Raw genomic sequence first — 26,662 nt, forward strand, 5'->3', positions numbered from 1 at the left:
GTTCTATCAAAGAATGGTTAAAGAAGAATAAAGTTAATGTTTTGGAATGGCCAAGTCAAAATCCTGACCTTAATCCAATCGAAATGTTGTGGAAGAGCCTGAAGCGAGCAGTTAATGTGAGGAAACCCACCAACATCCCAGAGTTGAAGCTGTTCTGTATGGAGGAATGGGCTAAAATTCCTCCAAGCCGGTTTGCAGGACTGATCAACAGTTACCGGAAATGTTTAGTTGCAGTTATTGCTGCAAAGGGGGGTCACACCAGATACTGAAAGCAAAGGTTCACATACTTTTGCCATTCACAAATATGTAATATTCAATCATTTTCCTTAATAAATAAATGACCAAGTATAATATTTTTGTCTCATTTGTTTAACTGGTTTCTCTTTATCTACTTTTAGGACTTCAGTGAAAATCTGATGATGTTTTAGGTCATATTTATGCAGAAATATAGAAAATTCTACAGGGTTCACAAACTTTCAAGCACAACTGTATATGGGGGAAAAGACATCAATCAGTAGCTGACTGAAAACAAGCTAAAAACTATTTTTAATTCTTAGATGAAAAATTTAAAAGAGATGCATTTTTTAATGTCCAGAAATTTGAAAGAAATGTTATGAATTAATTTTGTGTAAGGCACAAAATTTTGAAAATGTTTTTCATATTTTGGTAATAAAACATTAGATATTAAAACATTTAACAGCATCAGCACTTTAATTTTTCTTTGCAATTCTAAGGGAACTTTTACAGATGATACAATGTAGAAAATGGGCAGCTTGTTAGCCATGAAGATGACTAAAATGCAGAAACGTTCTTAAATCCATACTGTATTGATATTTAAAGTTAACTGTACGTTTTTATTCAAAGTTAAGTGAAAGTCCTTATTTTTTAATATTTTTTCACTATTTTTAAGACATTAACAAAAACATTAGATTTTTTTTTAAAAATACTAAATGGATAGTAAAGTTGTCTGAATAAATGCACCATGATAGTGTTCTGTTCTGGCAGTGCAGTTGACACTTTGACTGGAATTTGGAAGATTGTATTCAGACTTTTGATCACAGATTACTGCAACTTCCCAAAATATTAGTGAAACTTCCTTTTTTATTTCATGTTCATCCTTGCATGTGTTCCCCTTACTCTGTATCCTGCATGGTGCTAGAAAAGCTGTTATTCACACCATGTGCTCCGCTAAGCAGAAAACGCTCATCCTCTCTCTGTTTTATTTGTGCTATATCTTTTCTGTTGATTCAGTTTCCACAGTTGTAATTAATAGCGTTCTGACATGTAAACAAAAAATCATGCTTTTTATCATGTTATTAAAATAAACTATATGTTCCTTATTAGTTTGCTTAAAAGAACCATGTATTTATTTTAATTACTCAATTTGATATATTGATGTCTTCAAGTGGTAATTACTAAAATAAAGTTGCTTTATTTTCATAAACTGCACTTTTCTCTTCTCTGCTATTCATACAGAATGCTATATTGCACAAATGCCCACTATAAGTAAACTATTTGAAACCAGTTGACATAAGAGATGCAGTTAGTTAAAATATACTAAATGCTGAATATTTTGTTACAAGGGGAGTTCTACACAGACCTTAGCTGCATGCAGAATTGTAAAGAATAAGGAAGATTGCTTCAGGGTTTAGTAGTTTGGGAACTGCCTTTTTTTTCTTTTTCAAAGAGTATATTAAGAATTTTTTTAAGTAGGTACACGCTTTTTCAGCGCTGACTTATAAGTACAGATTTTACATTTAGAAAATGATTTCCAAGTCCTAAATTAAATAAATGTAACTGGTGGTAATAAACAACATGCAACAGACTTTGCTTTTATAATAAAAAAAAAAAGGTAAAATGCAGAAACAATTTGTGAAAGAGAACATCCACCTGTGCAGCTTCCATTTCAGTTGAAAAACTCATTTGAAACAGTTCAGTCTAGAGTATTAAAGTTTGTGATGGGTCAATGTTAAAGAAAAAAAAACACACCTACAGTGATCTCAGAGAAGCAGTAGTTGCTGCTCCTCATTCTTGGGAAGAGCTGTAAGGCCATTTGCAAACAGTTTGAAGTCCAGCTCCATAATCCATTGAGAAACACTGTTTACAAATGAAAAACATTCTAGTTATATGCTAGTCCACCTGAGAATTGGTATTCCAGGAAAAATCACCCATACTTCAGACAATTTGATGTTTAGTTAAGACATTTTCACACTCCTAGTCCATTTGTTTTGTTCCTAATCAGGGGATGATCCATTACTTTGTTTCAATTTCCAGTTCATTTGTGTTTCACACTGCAAACGTTCAAGCGAACTAAAACCATGAATATGCATTATGAGGGTGTTTAGTGGACTTCTTTCATTGGGCAGAAACACTTTTTTTTTCTCTCTCTCTCTTTTCTCTCATGTGTAAAAATATTATTAATTGTTGACTATAGTTGTGTTTGCGCACTCCTGCCTTTTCCGAATTATTTGGTTTATTTAAAAAGCTCCACTACATGAGCAAAATGCATAGCATCGAATAACTGGAAAAATATTGAAAAGGTATGTGCTATTACATGTTGTTTGAAAATCACATGTTTCAAATAGGCAAATGTACAAAAGAAGGTGTGCTCTGCTGAAGGCACAAATTGATGTGTTTTAGTTTTATCATGGCATATACAGTATGCCAGGTGAGTTTCATTTAACTGTTTGATGTTGTATATCTACTCTACAGTCACCAACATATGAATGTAACCTTAATCTCAAATCACGTTTGCTGTCTTAACTCCTATAACTATTTGCTAATAATGTTCATTTTGGAACATTTGATTAACATTTACTACATATGTCAAAGTTAGTGTATCTGAATCATGCCTGAAAGTGATCACATTGAGGGGATGTCCCTAGTGCTGGGAGGTATACCAGTTAATACTAAAAACCGTTTTTTATTTTTCTTATACCGCAATACTGGTTTAAATAGCCTAAACAACGTTCGGAATGTGGCGCAGCGGGAAACTGTTTAAGGGGGGAACTTTCTTCACTGCTACACCACTAAACACACGTGCAGCGGAGTACATGCGTTAGTGGAGGTATTGAGTGGTGAAAATTGACAGAGAACATTCCAAAACTGAAGCTGTAGCAGACAATAAAGTTGAACATGATGACACAGAAGAACTTTTGACGAAAAAAAGAGCCACGTCTGTTGTCTGGAGATACTTTGGTTTTAAAAGGTCGGATGTAGACCAAACAACTATTTACTGCAAATGCTGTTGAGCTAAAGTTGTCGCTGGAGTAACACAAGCAATGTGCTGCACCACCTTAGCCGCAAACATGCTTTGGAGTACCATGAATGTATGGAACTAAGATTGGCACCCTCCACGTCCTCAGGTAAAAATGAAAAAGCTAGAGGACACTCATGTCAGTCATCACTTGTAGATGCATTTGCTGGAGGACTGCCTTCGACAAAAAAAGCAAGAGGTGGATCGAGATAACCAAGACCATTACAATCCATATAGCTAACGTGTCAGTGGACAGAGATTGTTAACATTAACAGAAAGTGTAGTTGGTTTACAAAAAGTATTTACTCTTGATTCCTTTTCTAAGACATGTTCAGTGCAATACAACTTTTGACAAGCACCTCTGGATATTTTACTAAGCCTAAATGCCTCTTTGGATGGTTGAAAATATGTTGTCAAAATTATAGTTTTAAGTTGTCTGCAAAATTTGTTCAATAAAATGGTTCTATATTTTGACTGCAACTGTAATGCAATGTGATTCCTTCTCTTCATTAGTTCCACCCCCTTGAAAACTATCAAATTATGGGGCCATGAAAACCTGTATTAATACTTGTGTGCACATTTAAATTGTTTTTTTGTACAATGTACAATTCTCATGACCGTGGAATCGGTTATTCTTAGCCAGTCTACTGCAGTAATTGCAGTGGAAAATGTGGTTAACATCCACTCATGCATGCGGAAAAAAATACCGTTGAATACCGTGAAACTGGTATAATTTTGAAAAATTCCGTGATACCGCCCAGCCCTAGATGTCCCACATGTAGGGATTTGATGATCTGGCTTACAGGACACAGCTGTTCTTTTTTCAACCACCTATATATGTGTTTCATCAACCCAATCACAAGTGCATTTTTACTTTATTTTTTCCTTTTTCAACTGCTGTATGATTGCATATGTGAGGGGATATGTACCAGGTGTCTGAATAGGTGCTAGGCTTGCTCTGATTTTTGGTAATTGTGTAAGCTATTTTATGCATCATTTGTACCTATGTATGTATTTTTACCTTTGTATTGTTTTTAAATGCTCCATGTTAACCCTCGATGACTATGCTGTGAAATTCCCTAATTACCAACAGCAGATGCTCTGCGTGACGACCAGAGTATGCACTATTTTATTTGTAATGCACAGTGTTTCCTATAGTTGATTGGTCCCACGTTGGATCACATTCATACCTCATGTGAACCGCTCCAGGGTTTTCTTGGTACTGCACTGAGACCACCCTTTCCAAAGTGTCTCTGTTGTGTTATTTTTGTCCACACCTCAGTGTGCTTAGTGTTCAGGAAATCACACCAGCGTTTGGAAAATCTACACTAAACAGACTAGATGTGAAAATGCTTTTAGAGAAACTGAAAAGAAACCGAAAGCTACTTCCACTGTTCTGTAGGCCTTTGTCAACATGATACATTTTATAGCTTATGACTCCACTATCAAACGAACAAGCATAAATTTCACAGAATCACAGCCAGGAGGAAGCTGTTTCTTATGCAAAAAAGAATGTGACAATATGGATTAGGATTGTGAATTTTAATTTGACTGAAACAGAGACAGGTTGTTTGGTCATTATGCACAAAGACATATTTAGTGACAACTCTAAACATTATCCTCAAAAGAGCCTCCTACCAACTGTTAAGTATTGGAGACTTGGGGGCATTTTGCTGTAGTAGAACCTCACATTTATAGTCCACTTTAAACTCCTCTTTACAATAGAATGTTTTGGAGGAAAACTGCAACTAAAGTTCACAAAAATGGAATCATCCAGAGTGATAGTGATCCAAAGAACAGCAGCAAATCTATAGCTGAATGGCAGAAAAATGAAAGAATCAAGTTTTGGCCTCAATCCCATTGAGATGCAATTGCAGGACCAATAAAGAGCTTTGCATAAGTGCATTACCTCACATATCACTGAACCGAAGTAAGGACGAGTGGACCAAAACTCCTATTAATATGAAGTACGAGGCCTGAAATTGTACAGAAAGCAAATTTAAGTTAACGGTGGTACTACAATATGCTGAATAATGATGATTACGTTTGCCACACTTGGGTTTTGGATGTTGGCTTAATTTTGGTGAGAGACTTTTGGTTAAGAGACTTAATGATTATTTCTTGAGTTCTAGTTTGTAAAACAGCAGAACTAAAATAGTGTATGCTTTCATTTTCCTTACAATTTGTCCTTAAATGTGTATTATAAAAAATGTTGCTTCTTGCTAGATGACCGGCTAAAATGTTTTAATTTATGCATAATTGTCCAAACTCGCATTCTGAAATGATTCTTCAGAACTGTTAGCAGCAATTACATGTCTTTTGGGTTATCAATGAAATACTTAGACAAACGTCAATAAAATATCTTTCTTTTCTTTTTCAGGATTAGTGTGCTTCTTTCGGGCCTTGCCTGCTGCTCCTCTATACAATGTACTTACATCCTAGCTGGTTTGTCACCATAACACGTGGATTAGCCAGCCTTTGCAGCGCAGGGATACTGCGCAGCACTCTAGGCAGTGGCATTCTCAGTTTCCCTGCGCTCCTAGCTGCTTGCATACTTGGGCAGCCTGCTATGATGTACACCACCCGTCTCTACAATAGTGGCAGCAGCAAGCCCAGCAGGCGAATGGGTATTGGTGGAGGAGGGATTCCATTGCTTGACAACCATCATCCTCAAAATTTCCATCCTCACAACTATGCAGGAAGGCCTGATGGGCACCGGACCCACTACCACCACCATGGCAAGAAGAAGACTTGGAACTTTATCCATGAGAAAATGAGTTATGATACCTTCTTTACCATGAAGAGACTTATCGACCGCTCTCACACAGTAGATGAGGTGCTCAGATGGGTCACACAGAATCCGGGCAAGATATCCTATAATCACTATCCTATTGCTTTGCAGAAGATTGGCCAACTTCTTCAGCAGCAGCAAGGAGTGTTAGGAAGCATTTCAGGTGGGGAGAGTCACTACAGGCAAATTTCTGAGCAGCAGGATTTTCAGACTTTGTGTGATGCCATTGTAAATGACTGCTCAAAGTTTGATAACTTCAGCATCGTCAACTGCCTTTACGCAGTGGCAGCCCTTGGTAGGTGTATTTGCTGGCACTGAATGTTTTACTGTTATATTTGGCATGAACCAGTACTTGAGTCGTGTAAATTTCCTTGTTATTATGGCAGTTAATTAGGTTGAATACATTGTCACATTAAGCTGTTTCTGCAGTGGGCTGGTGCCCTGCCCGGGGTTTGTTTCATGGCTTGCGTCCTGTGTTGGCTGGTATTGGCTCCAGCAGACCACCGTGACCCTGTAGTTAAGATATAGCGGGTTGGATAATGGATGGATGGATTAAGCTGTTAACATCATATACCTGAAATGCTGCTTGTTACATAGAAAACATGCCATTCTTGTCAGTATCCAATATAATAAATAGCAAATGTCAAGTAGTGGAATTGATTATAGTTCTTTTTATCTGATTGGTGACTAGTCTTTAAAATCTTACTTTCTGTTTCCAACTTGTAATAAAATAATGAAACATCCAAGGAGACTGAATACCTTTTCCAAGCATATTTATATTTACCCTATAAATTAAATGGGTCTAATCAAAACAACCAACAAATTAATGTTTTCAGATGGGATTTTTTTACAGATGTTGAAAGTGGGGGGGCGATTACAAAAATAAAAGCTCAACCCTAATTACAAATTAAAAAACTTAAAATAACAAACTGAATAATTACAGAAGTAGTTATTTGGTAGCAGCGCGATTGATAGGAATTATAGCACAGAGAACAGATCCTGCATTTCTTGGCAGTTTCTATTTGCAAAATTGCCTGACTTAGTTCAGGTATAATGTAGATACATGGTGAATAGTTTTCTTTTTTTTTATATTGAGTAGTGTGTTTCAAAGCTCCAAAATGCTTTAAACTGTTGACACTAAAATGCCAATGTCAAGTTAGTGGGTGACTTTTGTCAGAAGTCAAAGGTCTCTTGCAAACTGCAGGGATTTCATCTGCTGAAACCATTCATTTTTCATTTCACACTAACATGGCTGTTCCACTAGCATTGTGTTCCACCAGCAGCCTGAACGGTTATCGAATGAATTGTAGCTGTGCTAACACCTAAGGATTTTTTTTTCTGACAGAGGGTCATTTTATGCCTACTTCCTTGATATGATGTAGACTGCCCTCTTTCCTGTGGATTGCGGTTACCTGTCTACTTTGAACACTGTCAGTAAATTCTTATCTGTCCAGTACATTCTCAATTTTATATACAAAGCAAGTACTACACATAACAAAGACAAATGGCTGGAGCAATTATTGCAAAACAGCATGCAGACAAAGCTTTGAGTGCAGACTTGAACATGGTGACACATTCTTCCATCCTCCCTTTGTCTCACTCAATCTAGTTGCAAGAATGGATGACCAGTAAGCTGTCCCAGAAATACTAAGTCCAAGACATGCTTTGATAGAATATAGATATTTTGCAGAGTATACCCACACACACACTGATAATCAGGGTTACTAGTTCAGTTAAGAGTTGTCAATTAATCTAACATATGTACCTTTTGAGATGTGAATTAGTAGAGTACCTGGAAAGCTAGCTTACTACAGGCTGGGATTTGATTCAGGGATCCTGGAACTATGCAGCAGCAACTATACCACTCCATAACCATGCTGTCCAAAAGTTGACACGTGTTCAACTATCCAGTATGCAAAGCACAGCAGCATGAGCTAAGATATGCATCACCAGCCTCCCTTTTAACTACTGTATTGGTTGTTGGGTTTTGAGCTCTTTCCAGTGGCAATACTATGACTAGTGATATCACTATTGTATGAAAACTCCTGTATCATTTTACACCCCAATATTTTACAATTCACCCACATGGAATAGTGCTTTTTGCTATGAAAAGATGGAAAAAGGTGACTGATTCTCTTTTCAGTAAAGCGACTAACAAGATTTGGCTTACTGTGTCCCACTATAGGTAGCCAATGATTTTCTTATGGCAGCAAACTCTGGACAAACCAGCATATTAATTCTGTTAGACTGCAGTACAGCTTTAGACACTGTCAGACATGACATTCTACTGTCCAGATGGAGAACATGTTGGGTATCTCTGGCACTGCCCCACAGTGGTTTAAGTCCTATCTGACTAATAGGCAAGAGTTTGTTAGGCCTGGCAACAGCAGGTCCAGCTCATTGCCAGTCACACAGGGAGTTCCTCAGGACTCTATACTTGACCCTCTGCTCTTCTGTATCTATATGTTTTCCCTTGGTCATATTATTCATAGCTTGGGACTGGATTATCATTTTTATGCAGATGATACTCAACTCTGTTACAATGTTGGAAGTGAAACTTCATCAGAGCTTTCTCAGCTCGCAACTTGCCTCAGTAAAATTGTTTAACCTGGAGGGAGCAGAAATTTAAATTGCAACAAAACTGAACTCCTGCAAATTGGCACTAAAGCACAACTTCAGAAACTTAGCTCTTTTTCAGTCAGTCTTGACAGTGATATTCATTAGAATACCTTGGTGTCATTTTTGATTCCTTACATGAACCAGCAACATGTGAGCACATCACCCCCATCCTGTTTTGCCTTCACTGCCCCCTGTGTCTTACAAGTATAAAATTCTATTAATAACCTACAGAGCTTTAAATGGCCTTGCACCAGACTACATCAGTAACCTTCCCCATCACTATACTCCTCTCTGCCCACTAAGGTCCTCTGATTCTGGCAATTTTGTTGTGACTAACGCTACCCTGTACTATATAGTTGACCGGGCCTTTAGCTCTTTAGCAGCCAGGCTTTGGAATGACCTCTCGAAATTAACTAGATCAGCTGACTCAGTTCATTCTTTTAAAAAAAAAACACTTAAAACTCATCTGTTCAGGAAGGCTTTTAATTTAACCTAACATTCTGCCCCTTTTGGTTTACCTGTCTGCCCAGATGCTTAGGATAATGCGTGTGTGTGTGTGTGTTATGTCACAAATTATGTCATTTGTTCAGGCATTTCTTTTAGTATTGAATTTAGTTTTATACTGTTTTATTCTTTCTTTTATTGTATTTAATGTTTTGTATATCCTTTATTTGCTTGTTGTTCTATGCAGAAACTATTTGTATCTTAAGTGCCTTAAGCATTGGAAAGGTGCTATATAAACTAAAATTTGTAATAATTCTTCTTCTTCTTTTTATTATTATTATTACAAACCTACAATTATTAGTGTGTTATCTTTTGTCCTGTTATACTGGCAATTCTTACGTCTTAGCCAGTAACTAATCCAGTTTGAAAAGCCCGCATACACTTGTGCATATCCATAGTCTCCTAGAGTGGCGAGGCAGTACTACTAATCACCACGTTATCCATTCAGAGCTGGTAATTGTAAGGAAGTCGTTCTTATGTTTTATATTAGGTGCACCAAATGATTTAGTTCAGGAATTCGTAACTATATTAAGAATATATGGAATTCTAATACATTTTCACAGCTACTTTACTATCCCTTGACAAGCCACACCAGACAGCCTTGAAGGCAGTTTTGACACATAGGCTTTGGCCCTGTATGGAATACGTACACCAAATAAGATTGATCCATCCGTTCCATCTAAATATCTTTTAGTTACAGATTTCAGCAGACTAATAATTCAGAAATGAATAAAATTGGTGTCCTATCCAGGATTTTACAGACTTGCTTTTGATGCTGACTGGGATTAGCTTAGTCTATGACTCCTAACTGGTTTATGGATGGTTGGAAAATAATACAATAAAATGCAATAGAAGAGTTTCATCTCCTGAATATTCTACTGGTGGATTAAATTATATAAGTAGGTACATAAGAATTTAGATATGAAAAAGGTTGAATGGCACTGGTAATTGTGTTACATGAATTAGCATGAGTAGTTCAGATAATTTTAATTTCTGAGTGTTTTTATTTCTGAGACATCATATGCAAATACTGACAGTATTTAATGCAACTAAAGTTTTGCACACTATATATATATTTTTGAAATAACTATTAAATTTGCTTGCTTCCATGTTTGCCAGGCTTACCTAGTGATTCTCAGATTGTTCGGGTCCTTGAAGAGGAGTCCCGCAGCCGTCTTTCCCAATTCAACCAGAAAGATATCTCCATGGTTTTTAGTAGCAGTATGAAGTTGCACCCATCAAGCCAGCACCCCTTAATTGAGTCATGTTTGTCTGGTCTGGAAAAGAATATAGAGCGGGAGCGTCACCCGCAGACTCTCTTCCTTCTTCTTTCCTACTATCGTCTCAAGTGGCGAGCTCTGCAAGCAGATGGCTATACTTCTGAGCAGCTACCTGCAAACAGAAAGATACTTCGCCTTGTGAAGCACACATTAGCAAGCGTCAGCAATGTCCGTGACCATGAGATGGCTTTGTTGGATGAAATGCTCTCTGCTTGCGCTCGAGAGGCAAGCAACAAATCCCTGGAACTCATCTTCAGCTCTCAGCTGTTTTATGAAAATCGACAGGAGAAGTTCATCAGCAGTTTAGCAGGTGTGTCCTTACCTATAAGATGTCGTGCTTCATAATTTATAGTTGCACAAATAAACTAACATAGCAAGGTCTATTTGTATGGAAATTGAGATTGTTTCATACTTGCAGACAAGCTGAACATCTAGCTTTGTTAGAGACTTGATAATAATAATGAATGCTGTTGCTTTTTTTCTTATTTTATTTGTTCAGAGGAGCTTCCAAAAAAGGTGGACAGTATTACTCCTTACACAATGGCTTTAATTGCCAAGTACATCGCAAGGCATCGTCTAAGAGAAACCAAGCTTTTGGATACAATTGCAGAGTTCCTGGTGAAAAAAGGAGAATACCTGGACAGTAAGGTACTGTAAGGTTTAATACATTTGCAGGTAGTTTATAGACATTTTTAACATTTTATTTCACTTAATGTATTATGTTTGTGAACAGTGGCTTCAGTGATTTTCATATAATTGTGTCACTTGTAGACATTCTTCTTAAACGATTAGAACACAACATAATTATGACAGAATAAATGGATAATTTAATGCCATGATTGCTGAAAATCAAAAGTGTACATGCAGTAGTAATGGCATTTAAATAATAACTTATTTTCAATTTTTCTTTACCTTGCAGGTCATTCAAAAGCTGGTGTTTCCTTTCAGTCGAATGAGTTATCGACCATCAAATGAGAAACATTTTTTTGAAAAATTGGAGTCAGTACTAGAATTGAAAGCAATGAACTCTCCTCTGGCCACCGTGAATATTATCATGTCATTATTTCAGTTGGGGCACTTCCCTGGGAAGATATTGCACCGTGTGTTCTCCAATGCTTTCATCAGCAATGTCACTAGTAATTACACTCATTCTTTTTTTTTTTTTCTTCTCCCTCCTCTGTCTTTTAGCCCTTGAATGAATCATAGTGTATTAATTAGTTTGGGATACACAAGTACAAAAATGAAAACCTAATTCAGGGATTGGTAACTTTGACATTAAATACATGTGGTCATTAAGGGTTTTAGGCTGGTTTCAATGAGTTGTTTTTGTATTTAAAACAGCCAAATGTTTAACTACATTTTTTATTACCGGTTCTACATTCAGTAGTAAAGGTCTTCAGATTTTTAAGTGCATAATACTTGAGATTGCATCCATTTATTTAGTATTTCATTACATGTTCTTTTCAGTTTAATGCAGTTGACTCATTTGTAAATGAGGTAAATTCTTTTTGATAAGAATCATGCTATAATATATAAACACATACACTCACATATTCACATTTAGGCATGGTAATTGCTTATATTTAGTAGATTCTTGGACGCAGTGGGGCATAGTCTTTTCGACTTGGCAGTTTAATTTCTATAACCTTTGTCAAGACAAGTGAGGGAAAAGTTAAGAATAACAGCAGCTTAAGACAGTTAGGACTAGTTTTCACAACAGCAGGGTTTTAACCCAATGTAGTATACCTATTTTTACATTCCCTTTGTGTCAAAAGAAATATCTAATCGAAACTGCAACACTGTATCACAAATGTTTGCTGCATTTTTAACTTAAAAGGTTTGTTTTAATTTTATCAAAAGTAATTGCTAGTTGGGGCGGCACGGTGGCGCAGTGGGTAGCGCTGCTGCCTCGCAGTTGGGAGACCTGGGGACCCGGGTTCGCTTCCCGGGTCCTCCCTGCGTGGAGTTTGCATGTTCTCCCCCGTGTCTGCGTGGGTTTCCTCCGGGTGCTCCGGTTTCCTCCCACAGTCCAAAGACATGCAGGTTAGGTGGATTGGCGATTCTAAATTGGCCCTAGTGTGTGCTTGGTGTGTGGGTGTGTTTGTGTGTGTCCTGCGGTGGGTTGGCACCCTGCCCAGGATTGGTTCCCTGCCTTGTGCCCTGTGTTGGCTGGGATTGGCTCCAGCAGACCCCCGTGACCCTGTGTTTGGATTCAGCGGGTTGGAAAATGGATGGATGGATGGTAATTGCTAGTTGCATCATGTTTTGCACGTTGTCAAAATGAAAAAGAAAATGTTTCTAATGGGATATAAAGGAGCCTAATTAAAATCCATTTATTAACTAATTTATTGCTTGTGATAGAATGGTGATAAACTAAAAGAGAAAAAGTTTAAAGTATTTTGGAAAACTGTTCAGTAAAAGTCCATTCATCTAATTTCAAACCTGCCTATTCCCGTTCAGGTTGATGGGGCACAAGAGGCTATCTGGCAAAATCTTGTGCAAGGCAGGAATTTACATTTGATATCTCGGACATGCAAGCTAGATGGTATTTCTTAATTTTTCTAAAGTGGTGGATAAATGTGTGAATGTGCCCTGTTTATTGGCTTTTACTCTGTCCAGAGTTGGTCCCTGCTTTGTGCTCAGTGCTATTGAAATGGAGTTAGCCCCCTGAAACTGCATTAAGTGGGTTCAATTAATTCATATATTAATTGATACTTAATTTACTGTCAGAGAGCATAAAAGACTTTATTTTAATTGATCTGTTCATGTTACCTTGGTCTAGAAAAGTTGTTACTGCTAGTTTATTTTGTATGTAGAAAGAAAAAAAATTTTTTTTAAATTATTTTAAAGAAAACTTTAAATGCATCCAGAATAATTTTTTCTTAAAATTCAAGATAAATATATTTGGAAGTTTTGTTAATTTTACACCTTAAAAATGTATTCGTGTGTTGGTACTTTTCTTTTTATGACTAAAAATGGATTCACACTGAACTGTGTCATAAGTGAACCAATACAAACCTTCTGCCCCTATGACCTGGCACAGTCTGTGTTTGTGTCGAGTTTGAAATTTTTACATTTTTTTTATTTTTTCCCCAATGTTGTTTCAGGATTTGATTTCCTGCTAAAGTCATACATGCTAGGTGAATTGGCCAATTTTAAATTGGTCCAGCCTCGCAGTTAGGAGACCCGGGTTCGCTTCCCGGGTCCACCCTGCGTGGAGTTTGCATGTTCTCCCCGTGTCTGCGTGGGTTTCCTCCGGGCGCTCTGGTTTCCTCCCACAGTCCAAAGACATGCAGGTTAGGTGGATTGGTGATTCTAAATTGGCCCTAGTGTGTGCTTGGTGTGTGGGTGTGTTTGTGTGTGTCCTGCGGTGGGTTGGCACCCTGCCCGGGATTGGTTCCCTGCCTTGTGCCCTGTGTTGGCTGGGATTGGCTCCAGCAGACCCCTGTGACCCTGTGTTCGGATTCAGCGAGTTGGAAAATGGATGGATGGATGGATAAATTGGTCCATTGTAGGTATGTGCCTAAATGTACCTTGCCATGTACTAGTGATGTTTTCCTTATTGCAACTTTTATGATTTATTAAAGCAAGACTCTATATGAAGTTTTTATAATTTTTATATATCTTATCTGTCTGTCTGTTTTTTTTGCTAATGTGCTAATGTCTTAGAAGATCAAAACTATAAAGTAAATGTTGAGATGTTGTAATTGTGAGTATGCAGAAATATAATCAGGAGTTAGTCTGAAAAATTTTGCTGCCATGTTGTTCTTGCTCTTCGATGGTCCTCCATATTGTAAACTGAAATCGCTGTTATTCCCACAGACAGCCCATATGCATTAATTGTGCGGCGTTACTTATCCCTACTCGATGCAGCTGTGGAGCTTGAGTACCGAGACTACACTGGACCTCGACTGGATGCAGGGCACAAGGTACTTATGTTTGACCATGCGCTGACTGCTGATGAAGTGAACCGCAAGTACAGGTCAGTGTGCCTTTGCTTACTATGCTTTAACACAAATTTCCAGACTTTATATATAGAACACTACATAATTGCTACAGTATTCCTAGCCTTGCTGAATCCAGCCGTATAATATATACATCTGGAGACAACCATAAGTGCTTAAAACTGGGTGCAAACAATTAGATGGCTCACTGAGCGTCATCTGTTGCAAGGGAAAAAACCTTTCTGTAAAGACATTGGCATCTGAAGACATCAATTGATGAGTGGTAAATGTGAGCAACATATTGTCGCAGGTGTTGTATGTGCTCTCTTGTTCACCATTGCAACAGTAATATAGTAGTCGATTGTAAGAATTGGCAGCTATATTCATGAAAATCTTAAAAGCAATATATAGGTTTGAAGTAAGCGTTGTGTCAAACCAAATCAAAAGGAGTGCTGTTAAGAGAGCCGATAACGAGGTGTCCCAGGAGATGCAGATTTTAGTACTCAAAACCCCAGGATCAACAGATATTCCTAATAACACCAGTTAACAAAGTGAATTTCCCCTTGGGATTAATAAAGTCAGTCTCTCTCTCTCTCTCTCTCTCTCTCTCTCTCTCCCCCTCTCTCTCTCTCCCTCCCTCTCTCTCTCTCTCTCTCTCTCTCTCTCTCTCCCCCTCTCTCTCTCTCCCTCCCTCTCCCTCTCTCTCTCTCTCTCTCTCTCTCTCTCTCTCTCTCTCTCTCTCTCTCTCTCTCTCTCTCTCTCTCTCTCTCTCTCTCTCTCTCTCTCTCTCTCTCTCTCTCTCTCTCTCTCTCTCTGCCACACAGCACCCATCTTCTGACCGCATGTCTTAACAACTAATATAATTGGAAATGCAAAAATGCCATTCCACAATATAGCTGTGGCATTTTAACCACAATTGTTATCTAAACTGTTTGGTACTGTTATGCCATATAGTGATGCAAAATGACAGAAAGATATTGTAGTAGACAGAAGTACTTCTCAAACATGGAGCCAAGTTGCTCTTGTGGTGTATTGTGTGTGTCCTCTGTCACAGGGCTTTTTACAATGTGCAAAATAATTATTAATGCTCAGTTACCTTGTACTACTGAAGTGATAACAGCAATTTTAGCTTTTCATTTTCTCTTAGCGTTAAGTCATTGGTTCAGTTTCATTTGCTCTCTTCCTGACACGGTGTTATTTTAAACTTCACGGACTGAAGGAATGTGTAATCGAAAGAAACCCTGTGGGTGTGCAGCCTTTGCAGTGTAGGATTTTGCCGCTATTCACTACAGACTTCTTGATGGGTTGTCCCCAGACATCTATTCTCATTTGAGAGTCATGTCTGCTGCTCCCCCATATATCTGTAGTGCACCTGTTGAATCTCTCTCATTTCTATATGTATCTGTTTTTAATTGACTTTCTGCTTTAATTACATCTCACGTTTCTTCTGTTAGTCTGCATGTATAAAAATGTATGTATACATTTTGTGATGAGCTGGCACTCTGTCCAAGTATTATTCCTGCCTTGGGGGTTCCAGCTTCCCCACTGTCTTGCTTAGGATATAATGTGTTTGGAAAATGGATGAATGATTATATGTAAAGTTAGTTATAAACTTGAAATTTATATCTTTTTCCAGTAATTTAGTTAAATGCAATGATTTTGAAGTATTTTGTTATTACAAGTACATCTTTGCAGTACTATAAACCTAATTAGTAACGGCAGTTAAAAAGCAGTCTTTGTTCCAGAGGTTTTAGCAGTCATCTTAAGCATACATATCTTTTTAGTTTAATAATGTTGAAAGGAAATAAGGTTAAATTCAATAATTAATATTTAAAAACACCTGGAAAATGAAGCGATTTTAAGGTTTTTTATATTCCCTGCCATTCCAGTCACTAGGTTTCTGTCTTTTTGCTCATTCTTGTAATTCTGTATATTCACTTTTTTTGGTATCATTCACACAAGTATTATGGTTCTGTCTTGACTTTAAATCTTTCTCCTCTGCAGAGACTTTGCTATAAAAAATCTGTGTAGTGTGTATTGAAGCAGTTTTCTTTTTGTCTCATCCTGGTTATAGTCACAAATAAACTGTTTTGTCCAGAAATCTTTTTTTTTTTTTTTTTTTTTTTTTAAATACAAATAATCAATTTCTCCCCTTTCACACAATTTAATTTTCTCTACACATTTGTCTTTGTTATCCTTCATTTTTCTGGCTCATAAAGCACTCCAGTGCCTTGATCATTCTATACATTCCTTCTCTGAATGCCTCTCAAAATGTATTTTTTAAGTTCCTCTTCATTGCTGCTTTTTTATATTGTTTTTGGTGGATTTTCATATAATCTGTGATGAAGCTTGACTTTTTTTTCTTTTTATTTCTGGGAGAAAAAAATGTATGTTTTGCCACTTCTTCATTTGTTCACTGTAATGTCCTTTGTTTTCTTGATGTTAATACTAATTACATAGCTGGTTGATGTATAGGTTTTTATCCATTATACTTTATAGCATCTGTCAGTACTGCCTGGGCTTTACTGCATCAGTGCTGTTGACAGTGTTTTTCATTCCAAACTCCTTTTGCTATCATAACTCCATTATAGATAAAAAAGAGAAGCCGCAACAATGGGCATCCTTGCCCTAAACCCACACCCATCCCTCTATCTTTGATGTGGATTCTTATATACGTAGGGCTTTTTTATTCTTCTAGTAGCATGAAATATGTGAAGATTTTTCCAATCTGCCTACTTTCATTTCTTTCTATCCATGTGCCTTTGTCATTATCTTTGTGTTTTTCACATCATTTTCTTCTCTTTCTCATTTAGATCTATTCTTTAACCTTTTGCATTCTGTTCTGGCCTCCACTTTTATGGCTTCTTTGTTCCTTTTTCTTGCCTCAATCACTTCATTAATCAAGTTTTTTTTTAATCATTTTATTGATTTAATTGTGTTATTGTAGCTGCTTATTATTCAACCCTTTCCTTCTTCATCCAGTTCTCATTATTCAACCTTATTTCTTTGTACTTCTTTTGGCATACTGTATTTTAGTCTGAGATCTGTAGTCATAGTGACTTTATTGTGATCAGTATTTTTGTCTGGGCCTGGCTTTTCTTGTGTTCATTAAACCGCTTCTGTCTTTCAGACACATATGGAATCAACTTGATATCTCTGTCAAGTCACAGATATTTATAGTCTATATTTTTTTATGTATTTCTTCCATTCATTTGTTGATGTTTTATCATATTTTTCTCATTGATTCCCTTCCCTGAATCTTAGAGTGGTTGATATTTTTTTTTTATGTCTCATTAAAAAAAAAAAAAAAGAGCAGACAAATATTAATGACAGTTGCATTGATCTTATTAAGGGCTCTAAAACTATCTTTGAAGATATTCTTTAAAGTAGCTTGGAAGAGAATTTCAAGGTTTTATACAATCTGAACAAAAGTCAAAATTATTTAGTTTTGGGGGGGTTGCAATGGCAGATACAGAGTGTCTTAAATTTTGTACAAAGTACAAAATAATGTATGATCTGAAATATACCAAGGTAGAAGAAGAGCATCCAAAGAGCCATTTTGAAAGCATTGTAGCACTTAACAAGAAGCCAACATAGTTGTGGTAAAACAGTATGCATATAAAGTCGTGGTTTACATCAGGTTAGAACCTGTGCAGTATCTTAAACATTGTGAAGCTTATTATAAGTTTAAAATTGTGTATATTTTAATTTCTCTGTAGCAAAAGGAGGAAGTAATGGATGCCAAGCTAGACTGTGTAAATGGAGTATCATTCAATTACGAAAATTTAAAAGAGGAGTCTGTTTCTAAATTCCATACCATAAGGCTAATGTCAAGTGTTGGATTGGTAACATCAGTAGAATTCACTTAAATATTTTGAAAATGTTGGTGACGAGACATCTGTTTTGTTCTTTTAGAAATAGTCTGTAAATCTGTAGATTATAGGTGCTATCTTTAATTTAAAACTAGGGAGCTTCGCCCCCTGCTCGCTTCGCAGGCCAACCCCCATGTTTGGTTTTCCGGATACACACTTTTAAGATTTTTTTTCTTTGAATTGTTGCTATTTCATTATTTTCACTTTTATTTCAGAACTTCTGTAAAAACAATATTTTGTAATCTTGCGAGTCCCAATATGCTGAATCTTTTTAATGAGGTCAGGACAGGTTTCTCTGTTTGGAATTTCAGCACAGACAAAACGATCTACATCATCAGCAGTTAATAATTTTTTTTTTACAAAGTAAAAAAGTAAGTAGAGTTCTGCATTAGACTCCTGTCTGTAAAGTCATGCTTTTATCCTCTCACAGTTCCAAAGGTACATGGGGTTACCAAGGTCATACCCCAGCTTTTGTCTAGGTTTTTGTACAAGGGCTAGACAGAATATTTTTGACTCCTGGGGTAATTTTAGCTTTTTAAATAAGCAGACCGATAAATATATATACGCTAACAAAGTAACCAATAAATGCATGTGCGGTAAACTCCATTTTTGAAATTCTCAAGATTGTTTATTTGTCACATGCATAGTTATACAGGACAACACGCAGTGAAATGCATCCTGATCCGCTTATCAAAAACTGTGCAAAGTTAGAAGAATATCAGATTAACAAAAAGTCATAGATTGAAAGATAACAGTATAGTAGAACATAATAAATAAGTAAAATTATGTGAATAAAGTAGAATTAAGTGTTAAGGTGCAATAGTATAGTAATTATTGTGCAAAACCAAAGTTAGACTGGTGCATAGTTAAATGAGGCAGTTTGTTTGTTTGCGCTACTGCGATCTTTACTTTCTTTTTTTATATTTTCTAATTTTCCTACTTTCATATCCTTTAACTTTCTCCACATGTGTATAGCGCCGTTTTTTTTTTTTTTTGAGCCTTTCTAATTTCACTGGTTTCATAGTCTCTAACCTGCTCTGCATGTGTTTAGCGCCAATGTTTGTAAATTGTCATTTTCCTCATTGTCTTTTAATTCTGAGCCGTACAGTACAATACATAGAACAGAATAAATCCTCAATACAGTATAAAAATAAAAATTCTAGAAGTACGGAGTAGAATTTCACATTAGATGATATCACATAATATGATATGGATTTGTTTTAAGTCCTGGAGACCTCATTCATCAAGCTGCCTCCCCCATTTTGACATTCCACGTCTGAAATAGCACTAATCCGATGAAAGGACCCTTCATTCCCACGTCCCCATTCATCAGGGATGATTTTACCTTAGGCAGGCAATCTACAATTTAAAGAGATTGTTATTTTCTTGTGAATTGTTACATATGCATTATTTTCACTTTTACTTTAAAAACTTTTGTAAAAACAATACTTGTAACCTCGCGCTGGGCAGGAAATAAAGAAACATCTCTTTCTTCCCAGACGTATAATAATACTGCTCGTGTTGTGAAGGGTGTTGTGGCTGAATGTACGCTAAGGATATGCCTTTGGATCATTTGCTGTCTTTTTGCTGCTTGCTAGCTGCCTCTTCTGCCTGTCGCATGTCATTGTTTTAAGAGCTGGGAACACATGATGCTTGCCTGCCAAAAGCAATCCAACAACTGCTAGCTTAGAGGTCTGTTGACTTGTTTTAAATGATGGCTTACTGCCTGGTCTCGCGTGACATTGTAAAAGCAATACCTGTCTTTTATTTCTGGCCCACGCCCGTGCATCTCATGTTTACGTTTCCCGAGAGACACACCGTGGCAAGTCTCCTTGGTCTCGCGGGTCTTTAAAATGTCTTTCAAGATTATCACGTATTGTAGACTATCAGGACAGGGGACAGGATTTCTTTTTATAATAGAGAGATGTCTTTAATTGACTGATATTATAGAGAATTTTATTATAAAAATTATTATATGAGAATCCCTCCATCTCTGGAAGCATTCTTGGAAATTGTCTTCTGTCAGAATGTATCACAATTCGTTAGATGTTTTCAACCAGTCTCATTTAATTTGTCTATGTGTTGTCAACAAAGAAGTAAAGATTAAGTGGTATCACTTTTACCTTTTTGTTTTTTAATGTAAATGAATCAACGATAAACCTTGGTTAATTCCTGAAATATGTTATTGTGTAATAAGAAGTAAAATACCATTAAGAAAATGAATATCGTCTTTTGGTGCGGTAGGAGTAAAACCAGATATATACTATAAAACTGCTTAGCAACACAGAATGATACAATGCTTCAGGTGCTGGACTATGGTGTCAAAAATAACAAAAAGGAATTTAAGTCATGTTATTGTTAGCCAACAAGAGGTAGTTTAACTGGGGGTTTGCCAGGCCACCTATAGAATCCAAATTTTTATCAATTTCTAGCTAGTCTAAGTAAGCCTGCATATGCAAGAAGATCTGTTCCAATCCAAAACTTTAGATAAAAAAGTTAAACTTGAAATCTTCCATAATTAGCCAATAGAGCAAATTTTAAGGTTAGTCTGTTTTTAAGATTTGCGGGGCAAAACTGTTCACTTCAGAATTATGTGAATTCACCTTAAAGACACGTATTGATCAGGCCTGCTACTACAGGATCAATGTCAGGAACATGCAGTTTTAGAAAACCTCTTACTACAGATGGCTGTCTATAACATCTTAACCTGTGCATCATGCACTTATTAAAAAGTAAGTATGTTTATGATAGTAAAATCCTGATCATAATCTGTAGAACCTGCAAGACTTATAGCAAACTTTCTCTGAACATATTTAATATTGCTTTAGTAAAAATTAAAGTTGTTTTGTTGACGCCTAAAAAATATGACAAACCACAAAGTTTCAGATTAGAAAACCTTTTAATAACCAGAAAAAGCTTTTGAGGGCAGAAGTATTTATTACTCTCTCTGGATATAAAATTGGGATTTTTCTGTATCCAAGGTATCCTAGGCGGATTGCATGTGTGCTTTCTTTATTTTAGGCTGGTGGGTGGTTTGGTGGTGTTGTGTCAGCTCTCAGATTGACATCCTGTGATCTGCATTTGATGCATCTGAGCAGTAAGCCATTGGGGGGAATGTGCAAATAAAACCACTAATTGTTAACAGGTACGATTTTATTAGGGTGGCGCCATCACAGAATTATTGTGGCTAACTAAACCTTCCATCTCAGTTATTAGTGCTGAAATAAAAAAGTATATATCTGATGCCACCAGTTAAAATGTCGGTGTTTTGATTACCTTCACATTTCTAAAAATATAACATTTGCCTTCTGAATGAATATGGAAAGTTTAAAAAATGTTCTTTTATTATCTTAGATTGGCATATCTATAACTTTCAGGTTTGGCAAAAGTACGACCAAAGATAAAAAATAGACCGACTTAAATTACTATGGTTATGTATACCAAAATTGACAGTGTAACAATCTGTAACTACGAATTGGATCTGTAATAGTATAGAAATAAATGAATATTATAACTGTCTATTTCATGTTTATTTTTGATGTAATTGTCCTGACAAATTGAATTTTAGTTTTTAACTAAAGAGATGACTTTATGCACAAACATATATAGGGTGAAGGTCGGTAGTAACTAATGAGATACTCGATTGCAGTTAGTCACAAAACAAATGAAAACCACAGATGTGCATTTAAAATGGAAGACTACAAGATACTTTAGCTGAACATACAAATACATCTGTACCAAAAAAATAGAAAAGTCATCAACTAATGACCAGTCAAGTTAACACATTTATTTTTAGCCTAATTGAAAATTAAACTACTGAAATAATATGAAGAAGAAAATTATTACTCCTCAAACATTGGAACATTTTAAGCTAATACTTTTGTTTAGCACAGTTTGCCTTTTGTTTACTCCTGAGAACTTTTGGTTTTCTCTCGAAATAAAGATTTCTCTCTATCTTTGTCCTCCTGAGCCAGTAGGAGCTTTCTTTTCAAACTAAACTGTTATGGGTAACATCCATCATCTTCCTGGCACTGTGGCATGTTGCTCTGTGTAGTCATGGTATCTGTTCTAGCTTTTTCTTTAAACTGGTTGTTGAGATTCTCTACACCAAGAGTTCCCAAACTTTTTTTCGGCTGCAGACCCCTTTACCAAAAACTTTTAAAACCGTTGACCCCCTAGTTATTTACTTTACTTACTCAAATTAATAAATTTGTACAGTACTCGATATTAAATATTTCACTAGATATCAAACTTTTTATTTTAATCACTTGTAATTAATGATTGAAAAAGATAAAAGGACTACGGAATATGGCATTATCTTGTGCAACATTTAATATTGAAACCTGCACTAACAAAACTTAAAGCAAAATAAATGCGAACAGAGTTTTTTTTTACATTTTTGACATTTATGAAATAAATATGTAAATTCAAAATAAGTACAAATATTGAAATCACTTTATTAAACATAAAAATGAAGTGAAAAATCAACATATTCAGACAGAATTAAACATCAACAAAATTACAACAACAAAAGAATTATAAAAATAAGAATATCAAATAAATTAGCTTGGAAAACTGAATTTAATGAGATGGATGCACCTGGTGATCTGTCAACAATTTAATCTATGTCTGGTTTTAAATTAGTGAGTTGCATTCTCAAATCTCCACGTTCAGTGATATGCAATCGATGTCTGTTCTGAAGCAGGTTTAAAACTACACTGAAGCCTCTCTCTACCAGATACGACGATGGAAATGCCAGCAAATACTTTTGTACAACAGTCCATAGAGCCAGGTACAGAAGTGGAATATCTTGTTGCAGCCAAAACTTTTGATAACCCTGTTTGAATTGTACCTTGAGATCCTCATTCGTGCTGATGGTTATCAGCTCATCTTGCAAAATTATATTTGGTTCTGCACTAGTAGTGTATGGGTTTATTATCCAGTCCGGTATTTCCAATGATAGAATATCTTCAAACCTAGTTTTGAAATCTAAGTGAAGAGCCTCCAAGTGGTTGACGTACAGCAAGATGTTTTCTTCTTGGATTGTGCCTATCTTAAATAAGTTTGGGAACTGGGAAAGCTCAGATCTTGCAATATTTTGCTTAAAAAACATTAATCTGGCAACAAAAGCCGTTATGACCGATTTTGCTTTGATGAGATTCAAATTGTCTCCTTGCAGTTGTAAACTGCAAGAAGAAAGAAGAAGAAAGACGCCTCATGCCTGGACAAACTGGTGAGGAAGGCAGGCTCTATTGTTGGCATGGAGCTGGACAGTTTGACATCTGTGGCAGAGCGACGGGTACTAAGCAGGCTCCTATCAATTATGGAGAATCCACTGCATCCACTAAACAGTGTCAGCTCCAGACAGAAGAGCAGCTTCAGCGACAGACTGCTCTCAATGTCCTGCTCCACTGACAGACTGAGGAGATCGTTCCTCCCCCAAACTATGCGACTCTTCAATTCCACCTGGGGGGGTAAACGTTAACATTATACAAAGTTATTGTCTGTTTTTACCTGCATTATTATCAATCTTTAATATTGTTTTTTTTTGTATCAGTATGCTGCTGCTGGAGTATGTGAATTTCCCCTTGGGATTAATAAAGTATCTATCTATCTATATCTATATCTATATCTACCTATCTACCTACCTATCTACCTACCTACCTTAAATTTGCCAAGTAAGTTGGTTAAATAAGCAATATCTGTTTTACTCTTAAGTAAATTTTCTTTCAAACTGGAATCCTTGTCTTCCAAAAACTCTAAAACAGATTGAAAAAGTGCAAAAAATCTCGCCAAACATAAACCTTTTGAAAGCCAGCGGACTTCGGTATGGAGAACCAATCGATAGAAATCTTCGTCGCTTTCCTCGGATAATCGTGCCAACACTCTAGTGTTCAAAGCGTTACTTCGAATTTTGTTAACAGCTGTTATAACAAACTGAAGCAATTGATGCAATTTGTCACTAAGGTTCTTGGCTACTAAATGTTGCCTATGGATTAAGCAGTGAACTGCAAGCACTTCGGGTATGTGGTGTTTCAGGTAACTTATGAAACCGTAATAACGACCAACCATAGCTGGTGCTCCATCTGTCACAACAGATATGATATTTGTCAATGGAATTGCATTTTTCCCTGAAAAATAGCTCCATTAAATTAAAAATCGATTTGCCTCTGGTGTCAGTTTCTAAAGTTCTAGCAAAAAACAGCTCTTCATGCACTTCCTGATCTTGAATAATGCAAACATACGCCAGCAACAAAGCTTCATTACCGGGTAATGTTGACTCGTCCAATTGGAGGGGAAAAAACTTTTTTTTGCAAATGATTACACAAACAGTTTTCCACGTTGTGACTCATTTCGTCCATTTGTCTTTGAACTGTGTTATTGCTCAAAGGAATCATTTTTATAACATCTTGTGCAGGTTTGTGGAGTACAGTGTTCAATACCTCCGCGACGGTATCCTTTGAATCAGTTTCTCCCCAGTGGTGTGCAGCTTGCCAGACATCGTGATGAGTAGGGATATGTTGTACGATCCCCTTAATCCATCATCATTTTGCTTCGATGGTGAAACAATCAAATTATCTATCGTAGTTCTCTTCAGAATTTTATCTTTAAGTGACTGAAAGAATGACAAATCTTTTTCTTTTTTGTCAGGGTGAATTCTGTTCAAGTGATCTGGTAGTTTTGATGGTTTCATAGCGTCGTTGCTGAAGACGTTTTTGCATCCCAGACACATTGGTAAATGTTTGTTTGATAATGACGGGACAAATCCTAGCTTCAAATAGTCCAAGCTGTACTGTCTGCATTTCATTTTTGGTTCAGTCATATTATTATCTGAAGAAAAAAAAACTTTTATTAACAAACAATTTCGACAGCCCCTGTGATAAAAAACAAAAAACAAAGTATGTGCTTACTTGAAACAGAAGATTTTTGTTCAAACTCAAATAAATACTGTGTCCTCTGATTTTCTTTTACGTAGTACTGCTCCTCAATAAATAATTATATTCAAAGTTCAAATCACAAATAAGTACATGTCACATCAAACAAACCAATTTATAGTGTTTTATGAAAGCATGACCGTACAAGACTGATAGATTCTGCTAATATCGAATATCGTCTCGTCCCATCGTAAACAAGTTTGGACATGCAACAGTTTTTCGTGTCCGCACTTGCTTTGATACGTTTGATAAGACAATGCACAGACATGTTTGTGCTACATGTATTTTCATGCATTCTTACGTGTGACTCTTTTAATGACACATTTTAGCTTTTCGCTCGCAACTTTGGTATGTAATGTGTTTTTATCAAAAAAGTGTTTTTTTGAATTATTTTACTTGTTAATTAGGTACCTATTGGAATCATAGATATTTTGAAGTAACAAACAAATAGCAGTAGTAAGGGGTTCTGTTTTTGCTGTCGTCCACCCCCAAAATTTTTTATTGAAACTATTGACCCCTAGAAAGTTCAAATTGACCCCAGGGGGTCGATATCGACCACTTTGGGAACTCTTGCTCTACACCATTATCCTCAATGTCGGCACACCTGCTTATGTGTGTGTTGGTGCATGAAGGAACTTTGTTGTCACCTTCAGGCTGGTCTTTTGAGGTTGCAGAGAATGTCCTGTCTTTTGGGATGTCACATCTGAATTATGTTCTACATTTGTGACAGTTGATAATGTTGTGACATGGTGACAACACAGATGGTTGTGTTTTATCTGTCCACCTGCTGATTCCTTTTTAGAGCATGACATCAGGCTGTGTGAGACATGAAAGATTTTTATATAATGTATAGGGAAAACTCTTACCAGAGTGGAGGAGAGGGAGGCAGATGTTCCCACAGGCGCTTGTGAGACTCCAGCACTGGCTTGGCCACTCTACTGTGCTCTGTGTTTTAATACAGCTGTTATTGCACTAAACCCAAAGGATAGGGAATGGGTAGTGTACCAAAGAATTACCATAGATAATTAAAATTTAATCAAAATTAAGATGTGTAATGGTGGTCAGTACTGCAGAAATGCACCTCTGCTACTGTTATGTTAGCTGTCATTATTTTCCTTTCATGTAAAAATTGCTACCTGTTCCTGTGGGCTGACTTTGACATAAACATCTGATTTGTATCTACAGGTGGCATTTGGTTTTGCATGTTTGTATACTTGTGAATTTTACACTAATCCAATATTTAGCATATTCTTCCTTTTTCCTCCATGAGTTGGTTCCACCTTCTAATATTATAGACTGCTTTTAACTTATACAATGTACAACCTCTTTCCATATTACATTGGATAGCCCCACTGCTCCTTACCTTTTATATTTCACATTTCCGGTTTATAGGCTTTCCAGTTTTCTAACCATCCTGATGTTCAAGTACCAATCTTTATGCTCATTTTATACTTTGCAGAC

At 36.5% G+C, this 26,662-nt stretch overlaps 1 protein-coding gene and 1 long non-coding RNA gene across 2 annotated transcripts in view; both read left to right on the plus strand.

Annotated features, from left to right (window-relative positions):
• Nucleotides 1-26,662, plus strand: part of fastk (Fas-activated serine/threonine kinase) — an 87,171-nt gene that overhangs the window by 32,685 nt on the left and 27,824 nt on the right. The window contains exons 2-6 of the mRNA XM_028803864.2: nucleotides 5,637-6,342; nucleotides 10,290-10,760; nucleotides 10,950-11,098; nucleotides 11,370-11,586; nucleotides 14,273-14,432. Of these exons, the coding sequence (XP_028659697.1) occupies nucleotides 5,682-6,342; nucleotides 10,290-10,760; nucleotides 10,950-11,098; nucleotides 11,370-11,586; nucleotides 14,273-14,432 (1,658 nt within the window). The 5' untranslated portion in view covers nucleotides 5,637-5,681. The remainder of the gene's footprint in view (nucleotides 1-5,636; nucleotides 6,343-10,289; nucleotides 10,761-10,949; nucleotides 11,099-11,369; nucleotides 11,587-14,272; nucleotides 14,433-26,662) is intronic.
• On the plus strand, nucleotides 22,373-25,165 carry LOC127528353 (uncharacterized). The gene is made up of 2 exons (XR_007935241.1): nucleotides 22,373-22,702; nucleotides 25,039-25,165. It is a non-coding gene; the product is annotated as an uncharacterized LOC127528353 (long non-coding RNA).

Source organism: Erpetoichthys calabaricus, chromosome 6 (genome assembly GCF_900747795.2).
Source record: "Erpetoichthys calabaricus chromosome 6, fErpCal1.3, whole genome shotgun sequence".
NCBI lineage: Eukaryota > Metazoa > Chordata > Cladistia > Polypteriformes > Polypteridae > Erpetoichthys > Erpetoichthys calabaricus.